General features: G+C 36.9%; 4 protein-coding genes across 5 annotated transcripts; 1 reads left to right on the top strand and 3 right to left on the bottom strand.

Annotated features, from left to right (window-relative positions):
• Nucleotides 1–6,757: 6,757 nt before the first annotated feature.
• LOC147508329 (uncharacterized) lies at nt 6,758–8,802 on the top strand. The gene is made up of 4 exons (XM_086600884.1): nt 6,758–7,643; nt 7,806–7,876; nt 7,956–8,106; nt 8,376–8,802. The coding sequence occupies exons 1-4, from the start codon at nt 7,527–7,529 to the stop codon at nt 8,598–8,600; spliced, it is 564 nt and encodes a 187-aa protein (XP_086457010.1). The 5' UTR covers nt 6,758–7,526; the 3' UTR covers nt 8,601–8,802.
• Nucleotides 8,803–10,007: 1,205 nt separating this feature from the next.
• On the bottom strand, nt 10,008–11,882 carry LOC147508330 (chaperone protein dnaJ 8, chloroplastic-like). The gene is made up of 3 exons (XM_086600885.1): nt 11,359–11,882; nt 11,215–11,283; nt 10,008–10,427 (listed from the first exon to the last, which is right to left on the bottom strand). Exons 1-3 carry the CDS (start codon nt 11,542–11,544, stop codon nt 10,233–10,235), a joined length of 450 nt encoding a protein of 149 aa, XP_086457011.1. The 5' UTR covers nt 11,545–11,882; the 3' UTR covers nt 10,008–10,232.
• A 2,036-nt stretch (nt 11,883–13,918) lies between these two features.
• LOC147508331 (uncharacterized) lies at nt 13,919–17,836 on the bottom strand. Its single transcript, XM_086600881.1, has 3 exons — nt 17,599–17,836; nt 16,924–17,393; nt 13,919–14,885 (listed from the first exon to the last, which is right to left on the bottom strand). Exons 1-3 carry the CDS (start codon nt 17,699–17,701, stop codon nt 14,085–14,087), a joined length of 1,374 nt encoding a protein of 457 aa, XP_086457007.1. The 5' UTR covers nt 17,702–17,836; the 3' UTR covers nt 13,919–14,084.
• A 411-nt stretch (nt 17,837–18,247) lies between these two features.
• Nucleotides 18,248–25,470, bottom strand: LOC147508332 (putative protein phosphatase 2C 60). 2 transcript variants are annotated; one of them, XM_086600882.1, is made up of 11 exons: nt 25,109–25,470; nt 24,740–24,873; nt 22,676–22,739; nt 20,940–21,048; nt 20,512–20,665; nt 20,044–20,169; nt 19,722–19,845; nt 19,551–19,627; nt 19,035–19,087; nt 18,896–18,950; nt 18,248–18,584 (listed from the first exon to the last, which is right to left on the bottom strand). In XM_086600882.1, the coding sequence occupies exons 2-11, from the start codon at nt 24,854–24,856 to the stop codon at nt 18,396–18,398; spliced, it is 1,068 nt and encodes a 355-aa protein (XP_086457008.1). In that variant the 5' UTR covers nt 24,857–24,873; nt 25,109–25,470; the 3' UTR covers nt 18,248–18,395. The 2 variants fall into 2 exon arrangements, with proteins under 2 accessions (XP_086457008.1, XP_086457009.1); XM_086600883.1 differs by having other exon boundaries at nt 24,740–24,862; nt 25,109–25,425.
• Between the last annotated feature and the right edge of the window lie 2,213 nt (nt 25,471–27,683).

The following is a 27,683-nucleotide window of genomic DNA, read 5'->3' on the forward strand; positions in this document are numbered from 1 at the left end:
TTAAATAGTCAGGGGTGACAGTAGAAGTATCATCCAAATTAGGCTAAGTAGCGAAATCAGTCCCCGAAGATGTGTGCAATGATGGATCGTTGAGGGTAGCTCAATAACCTTCGGGGATCGTTTCCAACCCGATGACATAAAATGTGAAATAGAATATTATGAGAATTCTAATAGAGGAATATTATAAATTCGGACATGAATGTTCGTACCTTTGTTAAGAACTCTGCAAAAAGTAAATTCTCATAAGTACCACGCTCTAATCGCATGTTATGTAGCAGGGTGAGAACATTGACGTGATTCCAAAGAACAGAGCATTGCAAGGAAGCACGAACAATTTGCTCTTGGGACCCTCTGGGTATAACTGGCAGACATTGGCGGAAGTCACCACCAAGAACAACAGTGATTCCCCCGAATGGGTTGTCATTGTCTCGAATATCACGAAGTGTGCGATCAACAGCTTCCAAACAGAACTTGTTTTGCATCGGGACCTCATCCAATATGATTAGGTTAGCTTGTCTGAATAAATTAGCTTGTGGTGAACGCTTACTGAACCCACATACAGAGTTATCCATAATATCTAATGGGATGCAGAAGGTTGAGTGAGTAGTCCGACCACCTGCCAATAGTAAAGAAGCTATTCTGGATGAAGCCACCATAATAGCAATGTGTCCTTGAGTACGACACGTAGCAGCAATGGTGTTGTAAACAAAAGTTTTTCCTGTGTCGGCTGCTTCATTCAAGAAAAATAGTCGTCCGCTGTTGTGAGCTACTGAATCTGTCACTTCACTATATGCAAAGTGGTTCTCAGCATTTAAGTGGATGGCATTGGCATGTGCCTCTTCATTGTGTGGGTCAAACTGAAATTGCCTTTGCTCCCATATAAGTCTGTTCCCAACAACCAAGCTCTAATTTCTAATTGGGAGCGGCATTGTAGGAAAATGAGCAAGAGTTCGACCACCTGACTCGTAGAGAATATCATTTAGGAGAAATAAGCCATAATCTTGTACCTGGTCATATGTAGGATGAGGAATGAAGAACATGGTTTGAAGCTTGTATGGGAGGTCATCACAAATGCTTTTGCAAAATTCATTCCATAAGGTTTCAGGTTGCACCGGATTGCACTCCGTGAGAATAGTACAGAAAATTCGACGAAGTTGATACCCAGTTTGCATGATTGCAGCCTCTTGTAAACATTGCACCCATTATTTATCGCCTTCAAGAAGTCCACGATAACACACGCTTCTTTGAAAGTACGGGCGGAGGACCATTTCCAATTCTCTTTAGATCATCAAAGGATTGCGGACCTTTTACAAATGTTAAGTAACCGCCAAATAAAACCGCCACCGAGTTAGGACTTGCAAAGTACATTCTGCCAATAGCAGGTGCTTGAGTCCTTTTTGTCCATCTATGCCACCTTTTACTCCAAATATATTGTTCTGAAAATTCTTGATATGTAAGCCCTCGTGCATAAGGATCTAAAGCACATCGCTCAAAAAATGCAGTTAGAGTTGACTTTTGTTGCTGAGCCCTTAAGAGAATAGTATTCGTTGATTCATTATGATTGTAAACTAATTGGTGCATTCCAAGGAGATGAAGTGCCAATCTCACAACAACAGGCTTCTCTTGGTGAAGAGAAAACCCGAACAACCTCCAAACCGCTTCAGGTGGCCCGATATATCGTGCATCTAAATATTGTTGTATCTCATCGAAGTCATTGAACACCACTGTTTACACACGGGCTACCACTTCCGGTCGATCAGTAGCAGTTTCGTTCTTCTGCAAGGCCTTAATAACTTCCTCCCAATGTGGGTTTGCAGTTATGGTGAGGAATATATCTGGATGGTTGTTGAACCGAGTTATAACCATTGAGTCCTGGAATATCTCAAACATATGCCTTGGACTGCCGACGTATGATGCTGGTAGAACTACGCGCCTTCCAACTTGATCTGGATTTAAGGTTTCTCTTTGGGACATCGGTGAGATTTTGATATAATTCAAAGACGGTACATCTTGCCTAAATCAGTAGTACCGTGTATCTGTTACGTTCGGTGGCGTTCCATGCATCAACTAAGAATTCCCGAAATAGTTTTTCCCTCGAGAATAGAAGAATAATATTTGCTTGGAAACGCCAGATAAGAATAGAAGTCCATCCGTGAGGGAGGCGGTCAGATGGTGGTTGAAGTTGAGGGGTCCGAACGCCCGATCCGGTGACCACCCAAGCTCTCCACGAGGAAACATTAACACATAGTGCAAAGGTAAGTATGCTGGATGACACTCACTGATATGAACAAATTTATTTCCCCCTTTAAGATAAATCACAATGTCTCGCATACAGTCCCGCTCACTGCCATCTCCGGGTAAATAACCGCAATTTCATCAGCTGATGGCAAGTTGTAGCGGCGTCTGTCGATGCTATCGACCGTAATGTAAATAAGCATGGATGTTGAGATTTTCATCATTCCCAACAGAAGCCGATCTAAGAACCTCATATGCATGTAGGAAAGTGTCAGAGAAACGGTTATATTGGAGCATAGTTTTGTGCAGGATTCTAAGAACATCTACATCCGGATTAGGATTCCGGAGCTGCCGAATATCCAATGCTGCACTTGGATCATAAATATAGAGTTGAGAGTATGTTGCACTGCCCTGCTGGATCGGGAATAAGAGCTCCCCGCTCGCGTCGTAGTTCTCCATGTATAGTGAAAGGTCGTGGACCTCGACCAACAAAGACACGTTCATCAGCACCTAGACTTGTAAATGCAAACGCCTGATTGTATTGTCTTCTGTACTTTCGAAAAGACTTTGACTTGCGATCATCTCCCTCGTACAAAGCTTTGAGGGCATCATGCAATGTTTACAATGGAGGCATTTGTATTTTTCCTTGCAAACAGCAAGTCCCAAACCGAGGATTTGCTAGAGACGATCTACTCAACCGTTCGTCTTTCCAATGAAGTGCATGGCAGAAAGGACATTGAACATTCATTTCCCCTAAAGAGTGACGTCCTTGTTCAATTGGACGGTTAAGAACATTAGAATGAAGTACATCATCTTCATCGCCGTCATGTCATCATTTCCATCATATTGTTGTTGTCTACATAATAGCGAATGTGTCAGCAAAGTAGATGAAGGTTAACGCGTCAGCAAATTAGACGAAAATGCAAATAATGATCAATGTTTCGATAAGAACAGATGTATACCCTGCATTTTGGTGATGCGATGTTGAAGGACCATTTGATGTTGTTGGATGTGGTATCGCAGGAAGAAATGATGAGGTTGAAGACTCGGGGGGGCATACGCTGTAGAGAATACATGTAAGAGTTGACTGTAAAAATCAAGATCATACAGGTAACAAATAATTGCCTATTTAAATACCTTGCATTTTGATGACCCATTGCAGAATCAGTCTGAGCACGTGATGGGAGGACATCTGTAAATAGCCTTACAAGATTAAGATGTCCCACAACTCGTTGAAGAGATTCAGAGGAAGTGAGTAGCTCGAATCCAGGAATAGGTGTAATAGGGCTATGGTGAGTTGGGCGTCTCACAGCTTGAGGAGGAGTACGTAGATTTGGAGGAATGATATTTTGTGAGGACCCGGGCAGCCGCTGGAAACCGGGTAAGACTGGTGCGGTAGATTGTGCGAACAAACAACACGAGTTATTGTTTTGTTTAAGGTTTTTTTCTCGTTCCCTTCTAGCATGTTGTGCCATCATTCTTTTTGTTAATATCTATAGCAAAGGAAACAATATGAAAATCTATATAATAATAGATATAAATGTGTTGGAGTAGTGACAACAATTTGAAATTTTAAAAATAAAATCAATAAAAAAAACAAGACAAAAAGTAAGAGTTCTATAGTAATAATACAGTTTGGTGGAGAAATAATTGTAGACGATGGTCGAATAAAACACATCGACAATATTAATAATATGGGAAGTTCAATTCGAAGCTGACTTGAGCACCGAGGGCGGCGCATTTTGAAGAAGAGGGAGGAATGTCACCGTTGGTATTGAACAATTAAGAAATATAAAATAAACAAATAAGGGTAGTAAAATTCATAACAAAATAATAGAAAAGTGTGAGAAGTTGAAGTAGTACCCGAAAGGCAGGTGGTGGTTGAATGGTCAACCTATCTTGGGCTGGATCAGAATTATGGTTTTCATGGTTCGGAGGATCCTCACGTGGATTCATGGGGTGCTTGCCCCTGTGCGCCATTTGGGAGGCTGTGAAGAAGAAGGCATGAGCGTAGAACGCATGAATATGTCTAGCTTACATCACATAATTCAAATTAAGGTACACAATCAGAGAATCATTCTTACAAGTACTTGGATGTAAAAGTGAAGTCCCAGTATACTCGTGGAACTACGGAAGCGAGTTCCAAATATCTTGCTACACGCTCAATCCACTCCTGAACTACGTAGAAGCACATGACAATGGCACGAAATTCAGTCAGAAGAAGAAAATCAGAAAAGTTTCTCAGACATCCACAGAGCATAATGAGTTGGTGACAATTAAGCGTTTGAACTAACCTATACTGTTTTCCCCTTTGCTTTCTTTGCCAATTACAAACTGTTCCATATGAAGAAAGTGTAAGTCACTCCAGTAAGAATTAAGTTACAAAGTTGCACAAAACTATCAAGTTACCGTGAATAATAAAAAGTATGGCAGGTTTCTTTAAGGATTTGCATTTGGCAGGTTTTAATACAAAAAAAAAAGTATGTTGTATCAAAGTAGGCCCTGCTTGCTTCCACTATTATTGACACAACAATAGACACCACATTCAAAGCCAAATTATCTTTTCTATTCCCAGAAACTAAACTAAACATGGTAAAGATTCAACACTAACAAGTAAAATTTCTGAATTTTCTCACGTGTGACCAAACACAGCAATATTACATTTTCTTGGGTAAATATCATGAGAATATTAAGGCCCAAAATAAGCTGAAATGAAGGTACTGGGTTGAGAAGAAGAAATGAGAAAAAACAGGCTCAAACGTAGTGCAATAAAATGGACGAAAGTTGACACTCACAGACAAGAAAGACAATATTAGCTAACCAGTGGTAATCTGCACTATTGAGTTTCTGCACTTGAGTAATCTGCACTTGAATTTCTTGAAAGTGTGGGTCTGCACAATAAAGAAAAATGTAGATTGGCCACTGTTGGAAAAGTGCTACAAATCGGCATGAACTTTGGTTGAATCTACTGTTGGAAAAGTGCTACAAATCGGCATGAAGTAAAAGCTAAAGAAAGCGAGAAGAGAGAGAGACGGTCGGGAGAGTTGTGTGAGAGAGGGCATCAACTAAAAACTAAAAGAGAGTGAGAAGAGAGAGGCGGTTGGGAGAGTTAGATTATATTGAATCTAATGAGGGCGGATGTTCTTTGTGTAAACCAACCGGTGACGGCGTTATTACTTAGATTATCCACGTCATAAGCGAGAAAATCGGTTTGTAGCCGTAAGATGGAGGCCCTGTGGGCCCCACACTGCTGTGTATTGTTAATATAGATAACCCCAACATAGTTGAGTGAATGCAAAGCACCTAGGCCGAAGCTTTTTATTTGTGCTCAAAGCCTCAAACAGGACTTCTCTGCTTGTCAAACTTGTTGATGGGCTTGAAGGTGGTTTTTGGATTCTTAAGCTGGGCCTTGGGAGTGGGTTGCTTAACTCATAAGCTGGGCCAGGTGATCTTTCTGGCTGAGCTCAATTTCCAGCTGCGTACTTCATTACTTCATGCTTTCTGTCTGGCATCTTCTGCGTGTTTCTGTTTAAACTTTAAACGGCCTTTCTGTCATGTTTCCTTATCATCATAACTTCAGAAGTCGATGTGGACGAAGTTGATACGTTTCTTTTAAGTTTTAACCAAATTATAAACATGCCCACGTTGGCATGATCTGAAACCCATTACAAATGGAGCCTATTCACAGGTCAACTTCATTGCTTGAAATAATAAATGGTGGAAGACAAAGCAAGAACATTGATGGTTGAGCCATCTTCTTTTTCTCCTGTCTTTTTCTCTCACCAAATTTTTTATAAATCAAAGATAACGACTGCCAAGTCCCTGCCCCCCTACACACTTTTGCAGAAGAAAGAAATTCAGTCCCTAGAACTCCAGTCCTGTCCGTCATGACTTCATCCACAGTTTATATATATATATACTTTTGATGATGGTTTAATCTCAAAATTGGCTGATTAAAGTGTGAAACCAATTTCTTGACCAAACTACCCCTGACATGTTTAAGGTATTTATATGACTTAATCAAAACTAATAGTCAGCAGACGAAGCGACAAAAGTATAATTTTTTGGATAATGATAATTTCAACGACGAAAGTATTTAATTGTTGTTTATTACGACGAATTCATAGAATATATTTCGATCAATAAAAGTGATTTATTGGTTTAAAGTAGAGGTGATTAGTAATAAACCCCTAAAATGGTACGGTAATAACCACATATATTCCCCAAATCCTTGTGGTGCTGTACATGATTTACAATTTGGAGATCTCTCTCTTAATTTAAGGGACTGAAATGACTTTTACCCAAATTCCGAGGAATAGTTTCAACACGATGAAGTTGCCTTTTTCTACGGTTTTTAATATTTTTAGTAATTGACTGGTTATTGCTCGAGTGGTCCAAAATAATGTTACAGAAAAAAAAAAAAAAAACAAAATGGCAAAAGCCTAGAAGGGTATCGTGGTATTTACAAAAAACAATAAAAACAATATATATATATATATATTATTATTAAGCATCACCATTCACCACCCACACCATTTCCATCAAACACTACAAGGTTCCATTTTAAGGTACAACTGCAACAACACATCAGGGAAAACACAGCAACCAATTTTATTTTTTTTTCTCCCCCTACTTTTTTCAGCTCTTTCAAGTTTCAACTCTCTCTCTCATTCACCCACCTAAAAGATGGCTAGGCTAGAATAGATCCAATCCAAGCTTATATGAAGTAGTAGACTTATATACAAAAGATATGTGTGTGAAGAAACAAGGAAAGAAACAGCACCACTTCTCATCAAAGAGTCCACCCAACACAAAACAACTCTCTCTCTCTCTCTCATATTGTAAATGGCCCAGCTGGACCAAAATTTATGTAGGAGAAGAAAAACAAAAAAGAAAAGAAAGAAAGAAGGAAGATAGATGGATAGATGGAACAAGAGATGATGAGAGAGAATAATGAAAGAAAGGAAACTAGAAAGAAAGAAGATTATGTCTCATGTCTTCAAATCTCTTTCAACCAAACCCATTCCAATACCAATACCAAATACCGATACCAATACCATCACACCAATAAAACTAAATAAAGAGACAGTGCCAATATTACCCTTCTGTCTCTCCTGCCCAGCATCCTCCCAAAACACACAAACAAATATCTTTCCTTTTTTCTTTCTCTTCTTCACCTCAAAGTCTTTCGGAAGATTTATTTCTCTGTCCTTTTTTTTTTTTTTTTTTTTTTCTTATCCCACCTTGTCTCACATCCATTATTTCAAGTTTACTTCTTTTTTGTTTTTGTGATGTTGAAGAAGAAGATGAAAGGTGTTATGTTCGATTCATCACCATCTTATGTTGAAGAAGCTAAAACTAGATACAAGTTTCAGACCCTGATGCATGATTACCAAGACTTGCACAAGGTATAATTTCACAGATCTATGTGAGATTTATTTATTATATCGGTGTTTTCAATTCCATGGATCAACATATTTTATATGTTAAATATATGATTTTTATTGGTATTGATCTTGTGGATCAACATGACTTGAATCTAATTTACATTTTCTTTGAATATTGAATAGGAAACTGAGGCGAAGAAGAGAAAGATACAAGTAACGAAACGGAGGAGTCGCGTTCTCTTATCTGAAGTTGGGTATGTTCCTTGGTTTTTTTTAAGCTTTTTGTATGTATAATTGGTTTTATGTTTTGATTGTTTTTGTGATTGAAATCAGATTTTTGAGGCAAAGATACGAAGAATTAATGGAGTATAAATCTAGGGAACAAGAAGAAGTAGCTAGAATTAAAACTCTCCAAGCACAAAGAGATGTCCGAGAAGTTGCTTTGCGGAATCCAGCTCCGGTCCTGGACTTGAATCAGATTGCGGTATGAATGCATTCTTTATCCCTAAAACTCAAATGTAAACATCGTTTTATTTTTTCAGTATTGGGAGTTTAATCTGCTGTTTCATTGACATCTCCATATAAACTCGAGCTGGTAACTATGCCTTGATGGACATACATGTTTTTACAACTGAAATTTTAAGTTAGGCATAAGTTTTGATTTGTTTTCCAATATAACAATGGCAGTTACTATATTCCATTAAAATTTCGATATTTGCATGTCTTGATAGGTTTGAATTCTCGTCTTTGTAGAATGAAGAAGACGATGAAGAAGAAATTCAAGTTCAGAATGTTGTGGAACCAATGAGGATAGAGAAGAATGCAGTGAAGTTTTCAATAAGCAGAGGTGGTAAACCACCATTGCCACCAAGGACAAAGGATATGAAGCTAACTGTCTGCAGAGATATCCAAAAAGGATCCAATCGGACGGGAAAGAAGAAGATTTCCTTGCAAGATCCGGTGGCTTTAAGGGTTTGAATGATTTTTCTCAAGTCACTGAAAGAGATCATCTCATACTGTATGCGGAGAAAGAGCTTTCTACACATTGGAAATGTTTATATACTTTATAAGTTTTATTCTCCTCTTGTATATTCACCTTACACATGAAATAATTGTTAAAAGTTAGAACTATTTGTCGCACCGTAACACCATCTATAAACAACTTTCCTTTGATGGGTAATTCACATTTTTTCCTTCGTTGGTCTTCATCCCCTTTCTATGTTTTTCGGTTTTGCTGTGTTATCAAGGATGTTTGCAGTTTGCGTAGAGTTAGTCCTTGAGTTTAGCAAAATGAAGTTAATTAGGTTTAGTATGTAGTCTAACAGAGTATGAATGCTTGCAAAGAACATTCAAGGCGCCTGTGTGATGAACTGACGATATGGTCTGGAGGTATGGTCCTCCATTGGAATAAGACTAGCTCTCTATTGTTGACGTCTCTGAGCACATATGCCAAAGTTAAAGCGACTAAGTATAACTTAGCAAGTCAATGGTTTCGCGTTAAGGATATACTGATTTTCTTTTCAAGTAGGTAGTAAATTAAAAAAAATTGAGTTGGCTCACTGGCTGGTTCCACTTTGGCGCAGTCTCGAAAATGATACACTAGTTGAAAAGTTGAAAGGTTAATAATAAGGTTATGCCCCTTTGAAGGGTGGGATTCTAACATGGTTCTTACAGAAATTTCAAACGTGTGGGATCAACATGAGGCTACATTAGGTGTTTGAAACTGCAAACCAGAGCATGTACATCTGACGGCGATCCTTTTCTTTTTTGGGTTTTGAGGTCTACTTATGATGTTACATCAACCCACTAAAGTTGTGCAAGAAGATAAGCTCCTTCTGCCCACCCAAGTGGTTTGAGGTTTAGTTCATTTCAAGCAAGCTGGCCAAGAGTCATCATCACCTCAGAGTCCTCGAGGTTACGTTTTTCTGTACTAGTGATGTAGGAACTGCAGAGATCTGTTTTACTACTTACGCCTGGCAAAATAACTGGGGAAAGAGTATCTGGCATGCTAACTAATCTCTGAAGTCTGCAAATACTCCAGAACTGAAGAGGGGTGAAGGACACACATAAGAGTACAAGTTGGGAACTCGGAAGAGCAGGGGAGAGTAGAAAAACATACAGTTGGGAACTCAGAAGAGCAGGGGAGAGTAGAAAAACATATAGTCTGGTTGCAAATTGGCAAAGGGTGTATTATGCCATAAATCAAGGATCCACACAGAATATATGTGGACAACATAAAAGAGCAGAAGGGGAATGTAAAGAAGTGATTCCTTTTAACAAGTCCAACTGTCCAAGGTTGCACTATGTCGGGCACTTTGGGTTTGAAGCTACGCCATAACAAGTTCTCAAATTGAAAACAGAACGCAGCATGCTCAAAAACTGAAATTTTGAAACAAGAGTTCTTACATTGTAAGAGCACATTGTATTATTTCTATTAAGCAAAGCCTCTTGATGGGCTTCTTCATTCCACCACTTTTGTGGGATCAAACATGTATTTCTTCCATCTATGTACAACTGAGAATCATGGATTTTAAGACACCCCACTACTATACACAATCACTTCTTCAAGTATGTCCAACACTTGCATCGGAGATCTTGAAATGTGCTCACTTAGATGTAAGGGTTGATGTGGGACGTGTAGTCGCGGATCCCTGCTCCTTCCCATCCCATCCATTCTTCCCACATGTCCCAATCAGGATCATACATCCCTCTCATTTGATCATCACCAGTATCAGCGTAGCTTTGATCATATGATTCATATGAATCCGTTGTGTTCGATCTCTCCCTCAAATTGCTTATCAGAATCTGCATTGCATCACGAAACATCCAAAATCAGTAAATCACAAATCTCTAACTTTAATTCACAATTGATACTAGATAGCCATTCTGCAATGGAAACACTGCCTACTAAAAGGATACATAGATTCTGGGACAGCTAAAAAAAATGCTTATAAACAAAGGATTGAAAAAGGTGATCCTACCAAAAATCCTCAAGCACTTGACTAACACAAAAATTTGCTATATAGAAATGCAACAATAAGTGATAAATTTGTGTAGGTGGGATATCAAATTTGCTAAACGGTTAAACTACAGATTAAACAGAATCATCATGCACATTTTAGTATGACCTTTTCCACAGAAGCAGACTAATTGAACCGAACAGGATCTATCAAATCTAGACAGCATTCAATTTCTTACAAAATCAGATCATGTTTGATGTTGAACAAATTATAGTTTCCAAGCCAAACTTAAAACTCAGATTGGGCCTATATCAAATTTTATGATCCTGTGGGAACTTCGACATTAGATTACTTGACCAGTTATACTTTTTATCCATAGCCTTGTTTTTCAACTATACGTTTTCCTCTATCAAATTTCAACTTATCAAGTTAATATTACAAAAATAAAAATAAAACCAACACCATAAAGCCATGAGTATGCATTTTCATTTCAACCAAGAGATAGGTAGAGGCTCCAACAATGATATGTATAAAACAGGACTATAATCATTTCTGCCATTTCAGAACTATAACATACTAAATAACGTTACTCAAATTCAAAAAATTAAAGAGAAAGTAATTTGATTACTTACATCATAAGCTTCATTAATTTGATGAAACTGGACACCACAATTGCTTCCTTTGCATACATCTGGATGATACTGAAACCAACAACAAAAAACCATTAATCACTAGATTTTTTTAAAAAAATGGACAAACAAAAACCATTCACCAACCTGCAAAGCAAGGCTTCTGAAAGCTTTCTTGACCTCAGACTCAGAAGCACCAGGTTGAATTTTAAGAGTTCTATATTGATCAGTTAAAGAAGAAACACAAGAAACCTTCCTTCTAACTTTCCTATCCTTGAAACAGCTTCTTTGAACCCGTGGTCCACCATTAACAGAGCCAAAAGCACTAGCCATATTTGATCAAAACACAAAATAAAACAATGCCCACAGCTTAAAAACACCAACAACAATCTCTCTTTATTATGTTTTTGTTGGAACAAGTTGGAGAACGGAGAGGAGAAATGACGCAAGAAAAGAAGCTAAATAGTAGATGAGTGGGACCCAGTTAACCTATCATTTCATGTTTTTTAACTGAAAGATTCCTTGTGTTTGTCATGGGAAATAAAAAAGTTTTTAATAAGATAAAGTTACAAACAGAAAACTAATATTTTCAAGTGATTTGGCTACGTTTACGTATTAATAATTAGAGGTTGAAAAAGAAAGCAAGGTGTAAAATGTGGCGATGGTGAACTGGTGAAGGAAAGCTGGAGATTGGTTCTTATAATCTTATCCATTACGGCATGTAGGAATGATGTGGCAGGTCTTACTCTGTGGGAAGTTGATGGTTTTTCAATGTTATCCAGAATGGTATTTTTTTACGTGGGATGCCAACTTGAGATTTTTATCCCTGACACTAAAAATAGATCATAGATTATCATGTTATGGAACTGGATGACTAGATCAACTTTGAAGATCTTCTAACAAATATATATTCTCACAAGCAATCCGAATATCCAATTCCTATTTTATCTTAAAAGAGATAAATGCCAAGCATTTTAGTTTCAATCTCCTTTTCAAATAATAAGATGCTTGTTGACGTGTGCTAGTTGGCCAACATTTCTCCCATTAAACTTTGTCACATAAATGAAAGGTAATAGAGATTGGATAATTTGTCCGCAATGTGGGTTAGAAGAATGAGTCCATTTTTATAGTATAGTCTTCTATCGAGGTTGGTCAATCAAATAGCGCATGACGAAGGTAGGAGAGAATGTTCAATGTTGAACAGAGAACCTTAAAACCATTGTGTGTTTTAACTTTTAAAGGGCCTTTTAATATCAGATTGAGAAAGTCAATGGTCGATAATCAACAGTTCATTCTTCCTTAAATAATATAATTGAAGTTGGGACTTTAAGTACGTTGAATTTGTCACCTGATGGAAGTTGGATTAATCGAATGTGAAATTTACTTTCGAGAATTCTCTCTAGTTCACTTGTCTCGGAAAATATACAATCTATATCTTAAAATTAAGCTCCCACAAAGGATATTTTTCTAGCTCTATTAAAATTCCACAACATCTCCTATTAAAACTTAAATTTCTTTCCTATTAAAACGGAAATATCTCTTATATTTGAAAAACATCTCCTATTAAAACTTAAATTTCTTTCCTATTAAAACGGAAATATCTCTTCTATTTGAAAAATGAAAATTCTTTTTTACAATAGAAATTCATCTTCTATTATAATGAAAATTCCTCTCCTATTACAACAAATTCTAACACTTGGAAATCATTCTCCTATTAAAATGGAAATTCCTTCCCTATTGAAAAGAGAAAATCTAGTATATCTAATTAAAATTGAAATTATTCTCCAATTAAAACATGATATCTCTCTCAATTAAAAAAAATAGGTTTTTAAAACTTAATTAAAATAATTTGTTAGAAAATTAAAACGGATTAGCGATTAAAATGCCCAATTTTCTAAAAAAATCTAAATATTTTCAAAAGAGTATGCACGGGCTTACAAGCTAGTATGTAGTATTTCCTACTTACAGAACAATCGCAGAAACAGTCCTCTGCTCGTTTTTAACAGTTTAATACAAGTAGGGAACAACCGTCCCAAATGTACTATTCTTAGGTCCTGACTTGCGGTTGATCCACACAGAAATGGCAGCTCATATTGCTCCATATTTAAAGGTCTCATATGGAGTCCGCAATTTACATGGTCTAAACCTGGAACACGAGACTAACGAGAGAGGTCCTGACTTGCAATTGATGAACACAGAAATGACAGTGCATAAAAGTTTATGGCCCATAGTAGGCCCAGCATACACGGGTAAATCATAAAACTGTAGAACTAGAACCTGGGAACTAGCCACCAACTGTGATAGGTAAGCTATCCATTTCCAATAATTTAATCTTCAACGTTTGGATCGTTGCAATCATTTTGTCTTATAGATTGCCTAACACAATGCACAAGCAACACCCCACACAAGTGCACCGAAGCATCCACAGGAAAGCGATCCAACATGTAAGCACATAATGGATGCTGTTACTCAACCACATTCATCATATCCGACGAAGGGACAAGAAGGGAAATGTTGAACAAGAAAATACATAGAGATCTTCATTCTTATGCATGTACAAATTTTTAATCAATCCGCTTGAACCTTTTTTCATCATTAAACAATGAGTATATCATAATAACAATGTATTCACTTGGGGTGCAATATCAATACGAACAGCTAGGTATTTGTATGTTTGAATTTAAGAACTACGAAGCAACAGAGGTGATGAAGATATAAAGACAGATTATTCAAATTAAAATGAAATACGCAGTCAGTCAATGTGGCACAGAAACAAAGTAAGAAACAAATTAGATTAACTCTAAATACGTTCAGTACCTGTATTAGGGGTGACATTAACCATCACCTCTGCTAGACTCAGTAAACAAAAATTTCTAATCCATCTCCTCGCCAGTCAAATTAGCTCCTTCGTTCCTTTCATGACTCTGCTTCTGCCCATCCACCAAAGACCACATAGTTTTCTCCTCCTGCTCTTCTGGTTTGACCTCTTCCTCACCATTCCTATCCATATCTACCTTTCCTTCCCCTTTCGCCTCCTCAGATGCACCTTCTTCAGTTGCCTCCTGCTCTTCTGCTTTGACCTCTTCGTCACCTTTCCTATCAATATTTAGCCGTCCTTCCTCTTCTGCTTCTAGAGATGCACCTGTTTTTCCATGATTAGCATCTTCAGCTGTTGTGGTGGAAGAAGCAGTGACACCAGCTTGTTTCAGTTCCTCCATCTTGGCTATGTGCTTCTTCCCACTGCAATGATGATTTAAAACAGCCTCACTATGACACCCTACCTGACAATCTTGGCACCAAAATGCAAACTTTTTTTTCTTCATTTCTGGGTTCATTACTTTCTTAGCCTTCACTTTCAAATTGTTCAGGGTCTTTGGGGTGGGACTGTTATTCTTCTTAGCGACTTTAACGGGTAAATCAGTTATCTTTGCTGAAGGACTTGAGTTGCTTTTGCTCTTTGTTGCTGCTCTACTCAAACTTGCTTCTTTGGATTTGTGCTTCTTCCCTTCCACATGTTCATTAAAACTTTGCTCGGAGGTGGTAGTCACCTGACAGAGAGCACAACTCCACACTTGGGGGTTCTTCTTCAAACTAGTCGTATTAGGATCACAAGCTCCATCAATAGCTGTAACTTTCCGCTTTGTCCCAGCAAGGTTAGCATTAATTGGTTTAGCCTGCAAAAGAATAATCACTAAAAGTTCTCATGTGCATAAACATATATTTAGTTCAATCGCAAATCAAGCAACAACAGTTGAGGTTTACCAAAAAGTGGTGGTGCCGACATTGGAAATAAGACATTCAAAGCAATTGCTCATTAGAATTTTCCAAGTTTTAAACGATGAGATAACAAGACAAGATGGTGCTTTTGTAAATTAACAGACTTTTAAAACCACAGATGTTGTCTGTTCCCCATTGCCAAGCTGGAAACTTTTCTCAACAAAGCACGCAGCTATATATGTCGATGAAGATTACGTGATGATGTCGTGATCTTTGGGTCTACTATGAATATGGAAAATACATATACAATATCATACAGCGTCCATAGCAAACACTGCAGCCAAGGCTTCACTTAGATGTCACGTGGTTTACAAAGTCAACAAGCAGTTCCCAGGTGGTAGCAATGCCACTGCCTTTCTAAATGCTTTTCGCTAATCACTTGTAATCATTAGCTCTTATCGAACTATGTATTACCTCTTGGGCTCACCATAAAAGATCCTATTGCCTAGGTATCACCTTATAACATTTTTTTTTTGTACATAAAAATTATGTCCATGCCTATGGACCCGATATAAGTCATAACTAAAGGCATGCACTATGCCACTTGAGGATCAGTTTAGTAAAGAAAATTGCAAGAACAGGATTTAAGCTGGGGATTGTGATTCTCAGATCACCCAGCAACTAGAGGAAAGTATGACATTTACAATTTGCAAAGAATAAGAATTTCCTAAAAACATGTATTTTAAATCTATGCGGAGAAAAGGAGGTTTCCCATTATCCATTCTTTTACTTACTCTCCAGTAAGTGCTTACAGCTTCATGATCCTATCCAGTGTCAGCTTAGAATCTGATCCATTGTGAGCACCACTAGGCACCTTCAATCAGGTATAAACATGGGATAGTCATAACATATAAGGATCTTCCCAGTTTCATAATATTTGCTCGACTTCTCTGCTTCTATGAGAAGTAGGGTTACAGCTTCAAGCCGTGAAGCAGACGCCGCACTTAGCGTGTTTAATCTCATATCACAAGTGACTGAAAGAAACATTTATAGCTGGAAGCGATTTTTTATTTATTTTTTAATCTCAACGAGGTTTAAATGTCCTTTTTTCTAGTAGTAGGTTGAGTTAGATAGAGAAGGATATCTTGTGAAATCAACAACAATTACAAACACTTCACTTAGAGAATGATAAGATTCCTGACCAATGTCAGTGAAATCAAGATGAGAGCCCAAAACGATGTAGCAAGTATGAATATTGCACCATTGTTTTATTTTAAGGCAAACTTAACATTGATTATTGGCTTGAAAGTGTTGAAGAGGTCTTCCGATTGAAAGGTACTAGGGAACAAGGCATGGTTGATTGATAGCTAAAAACCATACAGAAGAAGCGTATATTATTTGGCATGAATTGCAACAACAAGGTAAATACATGCCAAATAATAAATTTTCTCCTGCAAGATTTTAGTATCCATTTCAACCTTGTGTTGTTGCCTAACACGCTCCAATCTGAAGACCTATATTACAGTTTGAAACCAATAATCAATGCTAAGTTGGCCTTATAAACAAACGATGGTGCAATGTTTGTACCTGTTGTATTTCCTTTGCACTTTCATCTTGACGCCAATAAAAATTGTTCACAAATCTCATCACACTGCAAACGAGGTGTACAGAGTTGTTGTCGATACCAAACTCCATAACTACTAACTTGCACAAAAAACCAATGAAAAATACATGTAAACAAGTTTTAAAAGTAGTTCAACAAAACACCATAACTTGAAGCATATTCCATAATTCCACTCACAAAAAATGACGCATTGGCAAGGAGACAAAATGGTAAGAAATACCAACTTCAGCACAAAAGGGAATATCCAATTATACTAATATCCTAAAACATAACACCAATTTCACTCAAAGAAATAAACACAAACACAATAAACCAAAACAAGCGAGTTAAATAAATAAACAAATGAATAAATAATAGATTACGAAACTCACAAAGACCATTAGTTTTCCAGCCTGCCCCGTGCTACTTTCAGCCATCTTAGCAGCTTCAACACTGCGCTGAAATGGTACTCTCTCAAAAGAACCAACTTCAGTTCTAGCAACAGTATACGGTAACCTTTCTGCAAACAAACCAACATCAGTCCTCCCAGAATAAGGTAACCTTTCCGCAAATCCAAAACCACTCGATTGACGATCAAGCATTGAAGGCATCACCCTCGTATCAGACCACATTGATGGAGAAGAAAACGAATACCCTTCCGGCCTTCTTAGATATAAATCACGCTCCATAGCTAACTCTCTCCTCACCTCTGCTTCAAGTTCTCGCCTCCGAATAATCTCTTGAGCAATAATCTCTTCTCTTATTCTTTCTTTCTCTACTTCTCTTTGTATTGCTTCTCTTAATGATGGATCAGAATTCATCATATATTCTGATCTCTTAACTTCACCTCCTATAAAACCCGCTGTAAACAAACAAAACAATAAATTCTCAAAAACTGATTTCCACCCCTTCATGCATTGCTTGTAATTCAGTAATAAAAAATCAGTTAAACAGTTCAGGTTCCCATCATCCCCTCTCCACAAGTGCTACTGGATTTTTTTTTTTTTGCCACAAAATATACAACAACAAAAGAATAAGAATAATGTGTTGAGGGAAAAAGGACGTACCACGCAATGCATTATTAGCGAAGAAAGAATCACTGGAAGAAGTAGGAACAAGGACCCTACTATTACTAGAATCAGAATTGTTTTCAAGACCACCCAACCCCATTATTAACAAATTATTAATACTCAAACTCAAAAAGAGTGTTTATTTTTTTTATTTTACAGAGAGAGAGAGAGAGAGAGAGTTATTAGGTTTTATTGAATTGAGGAGAGGGGTAACTGAACTAACAACAATAATAATAAGTGATAGTTATATTTGTATTTGTAAAACCAGAAACGTATGCCGAACTTAAACCAGTACGCACGTGTGACATCTTTTTGTCCCCACCAATTATAGGAAAAAAACAACTTCCTAAATTTTGTGTCATACCAATTATAGGAATACGGCATTGAGATGCCACAACAAACTTTCATTTTTTTTTGCTTTTTCCTAACAGGTTTCGCCCTTCTTGAGTTTCACCGAGTTTGGATGAGTACAATCTTTACAAAAGGCAGACATGTTGAATTTCTATACATACAAAATGTAATAACGCCCAACAAACAATGAAGATGAACGGCCCAGAGTTGTTCGTTTTGACATTTAGTGGTGGAAGTGATTACAGAGTTGGGACATAAACTTTTATCAGTTCTGGGAGAAACATACACACTCACAAACATGAAAGAAACCTTCTATTAATATATATATCTGATCTTTTTAAGCTAAGCAATCTACATTTACAGATGTAAGCACCCAAGATGAAAAGAGCTACATCAGTAAGAATCAGCCTCAGTTGATCAGTGTGCAATGATTTTACAAGAACCTATTTTAACTCGTTTACTGCTGGTTCAGACTCTGATATTTGCTCCTCCTCCACGGGTGAAGCGGAAGCAATGGGTTTCTTGAACTGGACCAAAATCATGGTCATGTTGTCACAACCCTCACCACCTGCAGTTGATGGGGCCAGACACCTATCGAATACTCTTTCACATATTGCTGACAGCTTAGCTTCCTGCATAAAATGATTAATCAAGAACGCCATTAAGACTCCCACATATTTCATAACTTCTGAGTACATCTCCACATCTTATGACTGGTGGACAAGAGAGCCATATCTTGTATGACTGCCAAATAAACAGTCATAGCTGATCCTTGGATCATGGAATTAGCCTCCCAATCATACAAGTTCTATCTATTAAAGGATCGGGAAACATAAGAGGTGATCCATTAGTTACCAACTAAACTGGTTGGATCAGTTGATAACTATGTGGTTAACTCGTTCACTGGTCAATTGTTTCATTAGTTCAAAGGAAGACCACTTACAGAGTGCAATTGTTCATGAACAAAATCCACTAGTTGCTGGCTTGACATGCAGTCCCTGAAATTAGTGTTAAAATTAGCTTTCATCAAATCTACACAATTCAGAAACTACAATTCAACTCCACGGATATAAGATACATACCAAATACCATCACAAGCCAGCGCTAGGAACTCATCATCATCACAAAGCTCAAGCTGATCACAGAGAAGCCAAACCAATAAGTATGCATGCAGACTTGTATTTATTAACTTCCTTTTACACTAAATTAAATAAGTTAAGACAGAATAATCTAAACATGCTAAGAATTATCATCCAGCAACTGTAAATAACTAAATATACATAATTACATGTAACACAAAACAATCCGGTGATTGTATGTGGGAGTAGTAGGGGTCTTAAAACCAAAAAAGTGTTACCAACAAGATGTCCATATTACCAGCGAGAATTAGTTCACACAGCTTCCATCAAATACTTACAAGGATCAAAAAGATTACCACAAAAAGTATGAGAATGGAATTAGTGTAGGTCAGAGTTTAATTATATTATCACCCTGATGCGGACCTACTATATTGCTAAGGAAGAATCCAATCCCCCACCCACCCCCCTGATAATAAATAAATAAAAATACAAATAATAGAAAGGACACAAGATACACACAGTGTTTATATCGGGACTTGCAGTTACAATCTGCTTTTCCGCAGGCAAAAACTTGTTCTGTTTGAATTCCATGTCTCCTGTAATCAACAGAAAAGACCTTAAACATGTACCAGTTTTAAAGCTTCGTTTACTCTCTACATAGAGAGGAAAAAAAGTAGTAACCAGAATTACCAATTGCTCTTGCTAAGTTCAAGCTTCCATTGACACGGCCAGCATGAATAAAACCACCAGCTTTGAGGATCCTTTCCTTCTCAACCTCAAGCTCTGGCTTGTGATCTCTTGACAAATTGTAAGCCTGCGCAAGAAATGTCGAAATAACACCATAAGGTGATCATTCACTGGAGCCAACATGAAAGTTTCTCCTTCACGCTACACGGTGTTAAGATAAAATGGAATTTCTAAAGTCTTTTGAATGGCATAAAGAAACCCAAACACGTTCCTACATAACCTACCAAGGGAGTGTTAATAAGATTGTGCTAATTTTAATAGTTACCTCACCCTTCCTTGATATCACACAACGTGAGTCGCCAGCATTTGCGACAACAACTTGGTTGTTCCGAACAATTGCAACACAAGCTGTGCTTCCAGAAGTTGGCCCAGAGAAATCTGAGTGGGGCCCCTGCAAAGTTGATTAAAAGCCTAGTAAAAAACAAAGGCGTGGCAACCAGGGAAAAAAATCATTGCAGATCTCACTTCGACAAGTTAAAAGAACAACAACAACAACAACAACAACAACAACAACAACAACAACAACAACTCTAATTTACTTCTAGTGTCAGCCATTTCTCAGTTGACTACTAGTAATTGCACGGCCTGGCTTGTTCAGACAAAGCCTTTATTCGATGGTCAGGGGATCACCAAGAATGTACAAGATAAATATGTATTAAACAACGCTATGAGGGGCAAGGGTTAGTAACTAACTGCTTTCTTCTGTTTAGAGCTTAAACTAATACAATAGTACCTCCTCAAAAGCCCAATCATCAACTTGTTCATCGGCTTCACTACTCCTTGGAGACCATATCAGTCCTTCTATCATGCCAGATAGTTTGTTCATTTTGTCCCCCAGTACTGCCAACTCTCTCCACCCTCTTTGCCCACGCATCATCTCATCCATCCTGATCATTAAAGTACCAAACCAAGTAATGAAATTCGGACCAGAAATTGTACAACATTGAGCTATGGGCAAATATCCTACACTCAAGCATTTTTAGCGCCAAACCTTATGAGAAATCAGTCAATGATATGTAGATCATCTCCTGACGGGTGGTTCGCCGATTGAAGAACCGAATCCCAAATGGCAAATAAAAATGGGTACAGATGATCCTAAGATCTTCTTCCAATAAAAGAAGTGCTAAGCATGCAAAGGTCAATAAAAGTGAAAGCACTAACCTAAAAAAAGCTTTTCGAAGAGAAGTGCCTAAATCTCCAGTCGAGTATGCCTCATTCCTCAAGATCTGTCGGTGAAGGTATTTTGCACAAAACTTCGAAACTACTTTACCTGCAAAGCAACATACTTCAGTGAGATCAGCTTAATATCAAATAATACTATTTCATTATACGATTAAGTTTCCAAACAACCAGGTCTTTGAGGACAAGCTCAGGTCAAGATGAAGACTGCTCAGGGCCTCGTACTCACGAGAAAATGAGAATTAATCATGAAGTTCGCATATGGACTATATTTTTCCTATACATGGCGAATGATAAGCAGCTAACCGAAAAACAAACTGTGAATATTGACAATAAATTATGACACATCATATGCACATTGACTCCCACTCAAGAGGCCACAAGATGTATTTCATTTTAATGAAGATGATAACACCATGGAAAGTGCCCATCATTCTAACACTTCCATCCAGGTTTCCTTAAAATTTCAATTGCGCAGCACTCTTAATGCAATGTCATTTGCCCCTTTGAGAGTACCAAAATACCTCTACCCTACAAATATATACAACAATATTACCTTATCACTTTTTCTCACAGAGTAAAACTTTTACTCCACCAAAAAGGCAGGGATTACAAGGTCTCACCTAATCATCATATGGTTAATGATTCCATCTAGTATAATCATCACATCATCATCCATTAGTGATTTCTGAAAACCTTCCACCTTTTGTAATTTCTCATCTCTAGAAGTGTCTGCAATTCTGTATATATCAGCTGACCTATTATACGATCGTCAGGTGCCATAACTGACATCGAAACTTCATGCTTCTCTAGGTAATACCAAGGTCAAACATTAGAATAAGACTGTATTTTTCTATCTGATGCTCCAGCCATGAACAAACAGTTTATTACACCACTTCAACTTTCCAACACCCCTATAAGCTTCCATTTATTTCAGCATCTCCATATAGGTCATTGTTTTTCCACCACCCACTATAACAACCTGGTAAGACACCCTTACTAAAATTAGTTTAAAGTAAGAATGAAACCTCAAAATAAAGTTTGTAGACATTTTTGAAGCTTCACAGTGAAGTTTTGCGCTGAAATTTTCTTGGACTCTCCTCTATAACAACCTGGTCAGACACCCTTGCTAAAAGTACTTTACAGTAAGGATGAAACCTCACAATAGAGCTTGTAGACATTTTTGAAGCTTCACAGTGAAGTTTTGGCTGCAATTTTCTTGGACTCTCCTTCTCTCTTCATGTCCAGCATAATCTACTAATATGATAGTACATATAAAGAATCCTTTAGAAGAAAGCCAGATTTTTTCCAGCCCAACGAATGGACTCATTGGATCCTACAGTTGCGTCTTACATCCAATCAAATGTCTTCCATGTTGTCACCACTACAACCAAATTTACCAACTTAGTTTATTCAGTCATAAATGACAAAGCAGTGAAGCACCAAATCAATCCACATGCAGTTGTAAAGTGATTTAACTTGGTGACCAATGGTTGGACGTTCGTATGATTTCTATAAGTAAAATTGATACCAGCAGACAACATCACCCACTCACGTGAATATCAAGCTTGACCTTGTACTGGTCAACATCCATTAATCAAAGAAGTTGCATCAGTACACATTCGAACATTCAACTACACTTTACTCCAAGTTAGGAAATTGCTCTCCCATTCCAACATATATGAGAAAATTTAAAAGGATTACACATAAATGTTTACCTCCATGGCCATCATAAACACCAAAGAACGATGTTGAATCATCCAAATCAGTGAGTGCCGCATGCTATACAATACATCATACCAAGTATTGTCAATAACAAACTTTAGAAATATACAAATCATACAAGTACATGGCACAAAAATATCACTTCATATTTTGGAGGCTTGGGAATAACTAATTTGTCGGGCGTCCTTCAGTTGAAAAGAATGCATAACGTTCCAAATAAATAGAAAAGCAAAAATGGCATTAAGAGAACCTAAATGGGAGAAGCCATCAAAATATTAAGTGCCTACAAAATCTCTACAAGGAGATTTTAACTGCACCTTTAGAAAAGTGTATCTTTGTCAGACCTTCTTTATACTCTCTTTGAGAAGCTTGATTACTTTGGTAATGAGTTAATAAGCTCAGTGTTTCTTATTCAAGAGATAAAATGATAAACTCCCACCAGATAATATCATTTTGGAGCAGCTGATGGTTGGGCTGAAACAATGTCAGTTCTAACTTCCCGTCAGCCAGGGTTTCAATTATTCTGTGGCAATAATTCAAACTAAACTTTTTCTCCCTTTCAACTCTCAAGACACCATTTTCGAATCTTAGTTTAGCTTTTAGAGTTTCCCTAGTTACACAGTGAGTTTTGTAGCAAGATATGAGTAGACCCCTTCAAAGCACTAAGGCTGTGTTTAAAAGCACATGATTACTGATTAGATTATGTAGTATTCTCAAGCGTACGTCTGAGTCCTAGACATAAAACTTCATCAACAAGATTATCTTCTGTTGAAGACAACAAACTGTCAAAATTTCAGCTGACCCTTTTCAGCCAACTTTGCTTTTTCTTGCCTTCACTTCCACTAGTTTGCCAATGAGCTTTCTAGAATGATATGAGTAATCTCAAAGTACTAAGGTTCTGCTTAATACTATGGTAAATTTATTTCTTTATATTTTTGTTGGGGGTGGGAGAAGAGAGCAAAGAAATGTTTTCATGCCTCATCACACCACCGAAAACACACACACACACACACACACACACACACACAATTCAAAACTTTTATTTTCCCATGTGGAGATTCTCGAAAACAGAATTTTATTTTCTGTGCTGTCAAAGACAGCCAATTACAAGACGATACACTCTCAAATGACTCATAATTTTCCCTGCAAATCTTTCGAATCATACCAAGCAAGACCATAACCTCCAATTGTGACCACACTGTTACAATTTTTGACAGACTCACCTGGTTTTAAAAACAAGTAACTTTACTGTTGTTTAAGTTAACTCAGGCAAATAAGTACTCTAGAATGTCAATCGTCTTCCTTATATCATTAAAAATGCTTGTGCCACTTGAATTTTTGTAGAACACATCAGTATGAGATCCATACTGACAGTACTACAGTATGCTCGTACGTGATTGCATTTAGAAAGGCCTCTCATCCTACAATCCACGTACTACATATTATGCTGAAAGGTTTCTTTTTCAGCTTGTCTTAGATTTTAAATATTTAGAAAATCAGCTTCAAATTTCAAATCAGAGGCATACAGAACACACCAATAAACAGAATTTCTCCCACAGTCAACGAAGTAATAAGTGAAGGAACATAGAAGATATTAGATGGCACTCAATATTTGGAAATAAGTGAACTTCTGCCCATCTCAAAGTATGAATTATAGAACACGTTGTTGGTCTGTTGTGATTACTCATACGTCCTTCTACTCAACCCAATATATAATTTTTCCAGTCGATGGATTTTCAGCGAACAAATTGAAACGAAGACCCCAGTTGACCAATAAAAGGATTGGCTGCACTTAGGTAATTGGCCATAACTGCTCATTTCTGTAATCACACAAATGAACCAAAAGCTGTCTTACAGAATGTACCATAAGCAATCAAGTTATCAGTATCAGTTAGCACAGTCAACTACTCTATTTAGCAGAATAATCAGTCCATACAAATTGCGAACAACCAATACTAAAAACCATAAATTATAGTACTTTCTAAATAGTGTAAAAAGACACAAACACGGAATCTAACTGAACTAGAAAAGTAGGAATAAAATTGTCAATTACTCACAGCATCTTCCATGGTAGCACGCCATCCTTGCATAGACGACAAACCATATCTAACCCTTCCATTTTCTCCATCATCAGAAAACTTTTCAGTTTTTGGAGTGCTCAAATAAACTCCCATTTGTATCTGTGATGATACTAATCACAAATAAAAACTCTTTATAAATAAATTTGCCATTAACCAATCAATATAAAACATCAAAACTATGGTAAATCAAACTTTTCTCAAAAATTAAAGGGGGGCCTACTTATCATATCCAATCTCATAGAAATCCCCACAGATTAACAAACATGAAAATAAGACATACCCAATTCATATATTCATACTAAAATGAACATTAAAAAAAAAAGGGTTAAAGATTAGTTAGTTTACCCTGATTGAGAAATACACACAAGGTGGGGGATTCAAGTAGAGCTTAAAAACACTTAAAGGGTCAAAAATGAATGAGTCTTTCTTTTTTTCTGCCTTGTTTTTTAGTTCATTACACTTACTTTTGGTAAACAGTTAAAATTTCTTCTCTCTCAAATCTGGATATTTTATTCAATTACTCAAAAGCATGATTGGTATTCTGTATTTTTTTATTACTTTCGCCATGGCCAGCTTGAAAATGCCAAGAGATATCGCGACATTATACTGATATTTCAGGAACAAACTTCAGCATTCATTCATTAGTTTACTTCTGCAGGCATTTGGCCTTGTACTCAAGTACTGGACATTTTCCTCTTTCAGTTTGTGCTTTTTTTTTTTTAATTAAGTCTTTTATATGGTCTCGATATAAATTTTTTATGTGAAATGTTCAACGACAAGTATTTTATATACACAACTAAATAGACGAAAATGACCTTAAAACAAATTAAATACTTCGAGTACGAGTACGGAGTACCTAGCATCTTTTGACATTTGGTGCTTCGTTCATCTCTTTGAAATTCCTTTTCTTTAATTCAGTACATATATAAACTTGGGCTTATTACCTTTTAGTGTTTGACACAACTAATTACCAGATTTGAGCACATTGTTATGTGCGAACATAGTTTTAATATAATCTTTTTATAAAGTTATTATTAAGGGAGTTACTACTTAGTACTTACTAGTAGGTAATCTCATCCTGACACCTCTTGATGCATGGGCGGATTTTGCCCCAAAAATATATATATATATGGTGCACAGTTGCTCACTAATTCATAAATTATACCCTCCAAAAAGTCAAAAACCAAATTAATAGCGGCGATTCAATTAAGGCTCTGCTTGTGGAGAATCCTGCTTCCACCCGTCTTGATCACAATTATATATTGATATGAGATATGAAAAGGCAGGTCAAATTGTCATTGTTAATATTCCGATTTCTGAACGAGTCTGTGGTCATCAACATTATTCTCATAACGTTTTACATATCAAACCAAAAACAGAATCGTCATCCTGTGCTTGCTAATATCCAAATAGAAGAATCTTATGCCGAAAAAACTAAAAATAAAATAAGTATATTTTTGCCAAATAGAAGCATTGTTCTTGCTTCAATTCTAACAGTATTATCATATTCTGTTTTTGTTTTACACTTTTTGAATTGTTTTGAGCACTCAGATACAAGAGTTTCATTTCTTTTGAGCAAGTATTCAACACGTACAGGTGCTTGTATGAGACCGTTTCGATTAAAGAACAAAAGTCTTAAACAATCATTGATGCATTAAGACGGTACAGAAATAGAGAAGAAGATATAGTGACTTTGAGAGTATCTTCAACGCCAATTACTTGATTTGGAGTGCAAAGTGACGTCATTTACTTAAAAGATGATGCTAGTTGAAGTATGAAAATTTTTTATGCACCAACGCACCACACTCCAAATTATTGTTTTATAATGAAATCTATCATATAGACACAATTCACTTACGATAAAATGTTACGACTCCTCTTTCCTTGCCACCACCCCATATCTCGTCCATATACCTTACCACTCTCTACCTTACATCTTTCTACAAATAAAAAAAGAAGCTTAGTTCTACCCATTTCTAATCCCAATTTTAGCACAATATTTTTGTGTGTAAATTCATCTCTTCATGAAATTGAGATGGATGAGTCAAATCAAGATCAAACACTACTTGCTCATTTCATTCAAACAAATTACACGATAATTGGAAATTTGAGGTTAATGAAAATGATGAAGGAAGGTTCCAACGGCTCCTTGGTCGGCATCGCGAAATTCGTTGTAGGCATACTCATATAGCTTTTCAGGCTGCTTTGATAGATCATTTGTGGGAATTGCTTGGGCAAAATTAATTCAGTAATGGTTGATATGTGCTGCTCTATATCACTTTCTTATTTTGGTGCAAGTTTGTTTTACTTATTATTTTGTTGTAAGTTATTTTGAACTGAATGTGAAATAGTTTTTTCAACTGGATGTGAAGTATTGCTTTGTTCAGGCTTTCTTTTTAACGGACATGTTTGAAAGTAGCTTATATATAGTGTCTTGAACAACCTGTTCCTGGGCAGCTTATATACGACAATGTATAAGTTGCGCACGACACTATATAACAGAGAAAGTTTATATACGACAATTTATAAGCTTATATACGACAATGTATAAGCTGTGCACGACAATGTATAAGTCCGTCCACAACTGAAGCACACACTTGCAGAGAGAATCATATGTTTTTAACATATCAACACATTATCCTTGAATTAGAAATTATTCGTAGTGATAGAAAATTAATTAAATTTGGTTGTTTGCACATGTTGCGAGTTGGGGCAGCTTGGGCAACTAGTATGGAGTGACACTTGATAAAGCAAATCAAGCTCTATATTTGACCCCCAAAATAGAGTGTGGTGAGTTGTCAACTTGATATAGAGTATGAGTTGGTGTGGAAAATTTGAGCTGCCTACTCAACACGTAGGACAATAGAGTAGCATTGAAGATGCTCAGCCACCATTTATATTTATCAATCGAGTACAAAGA

Source organism: Coptis chinensis, chromosome 3 (genome assembly GCF_015680905.1).
Source record: "Coptis chinensis isolate HL-2020 chromosome 3, ASM1568090v1, whole genome shotgun sequence".
Classification (NCBI taxonomy): Eukaryota; Viridiplantae; Streptophyta; class Magnoliopsida; order Ranunculales; family Ranunculaceae; genus Coptis; species Coptis chinensis.

What these genes read in the sequence shown, in the direction of transcription:
- LOC147508329 (XM_086600884.1), top strand. Translation starts at nt 7,527, where the DNA reads ATGTTGAAGAAGAAGATGAAAGGTGTTATGTTCGATTCATCACCATCT. An exon ending in GTTCTCTTATCTGAAGTTGG is followed by an intron (nt 7,877 to 7,955) that starts GTATGTTCCTTG and finishes GATTGAAATCAG; the next exon opens with ATTTTTGAGGCAAAGATACG. An exon ending in TGGACTTGAATCAGATTGCG is followed by an intron (nt 8,107 to 8,375) that starts GTATGAATGCAT and finishes TCGTCTTTGTAG; the next exon opens with AATGAAGAAGACGATGAAGA.
- LOC147508330 (XM_086600885.1), bottom strand. Translation starts at nt 11,544, where the DNA reads ATGGCTAGTGCTTTTGGCTCTGTTAATGGTGGACCACGGGTTCAAAGA. An exon ending in TCAGAAGCCTTGCTTTGCAG is followed by an intron (nt 11,284 to 11,358) that starts GTTGGTGAATGG and finishes TGTTGGTTTCAG; the next exon opens with TATCATCCAGATGTATGCAA. An exon ending in AAATTAATGAAGCTTATGAT is followed by an intron (nt 10,428 to 11,214) that starts GTAAGTAATCAA and finishes GATGCAATGCAG; the next exon opens with ATTCTGATAAGCAATTTGAG.
- LOC147508331 (XM_086600881.1), bottom strand. Translation starts at nt 17,701, where the DNA reads ATGGGGTTGGGTGGTCTTGAAAACAATTCTGATTCTAGTAATAGTAGG. An exon ending in CGCTAATAATGCATTGCGTG is followed by an intron (nt 17,394 to 17,598) that starts GTACGTCCTTTT and finishes GTTTGTTTACAG; the next exon opens with CGGGTTTTATAGGAGGTGAA. An exon ending in CTGGAAAACTAATGGTCTTT is followed by an intron (nt 14,886 to 16,923) that starts GTGAGTTTCGTA and finishes ATTCTTTTGCAG; the next exon opens with GCTAAACCAATTAATGCTAA.
- LOC147508332 (XM_086600882.1), bottom strand. Translation starts at nt 24,856, where the DNA reads ATGGGAGTTTATTTGAGCACTCCAAAAACTGAAAAGTTTTCTGATGAT. An exon ending in CTGGCTTGTGATGGTATTTG is followed by an intron (nt 18,951 to 19,034) that starts GTATGTATCTTA and finishes CACTAATTTCAG; the next exon opens with GGACTGCATGTCAAGCCAGC. An exon ending in TTCATGAACAATTGCACTCT is followed by an intron (nt 18,585 to 18,895) that starts GTAAGTGGTCTT and finishes CATTTTATGCAG; the next exon opens with GAAGCTAAGCTGTCAGCAAT.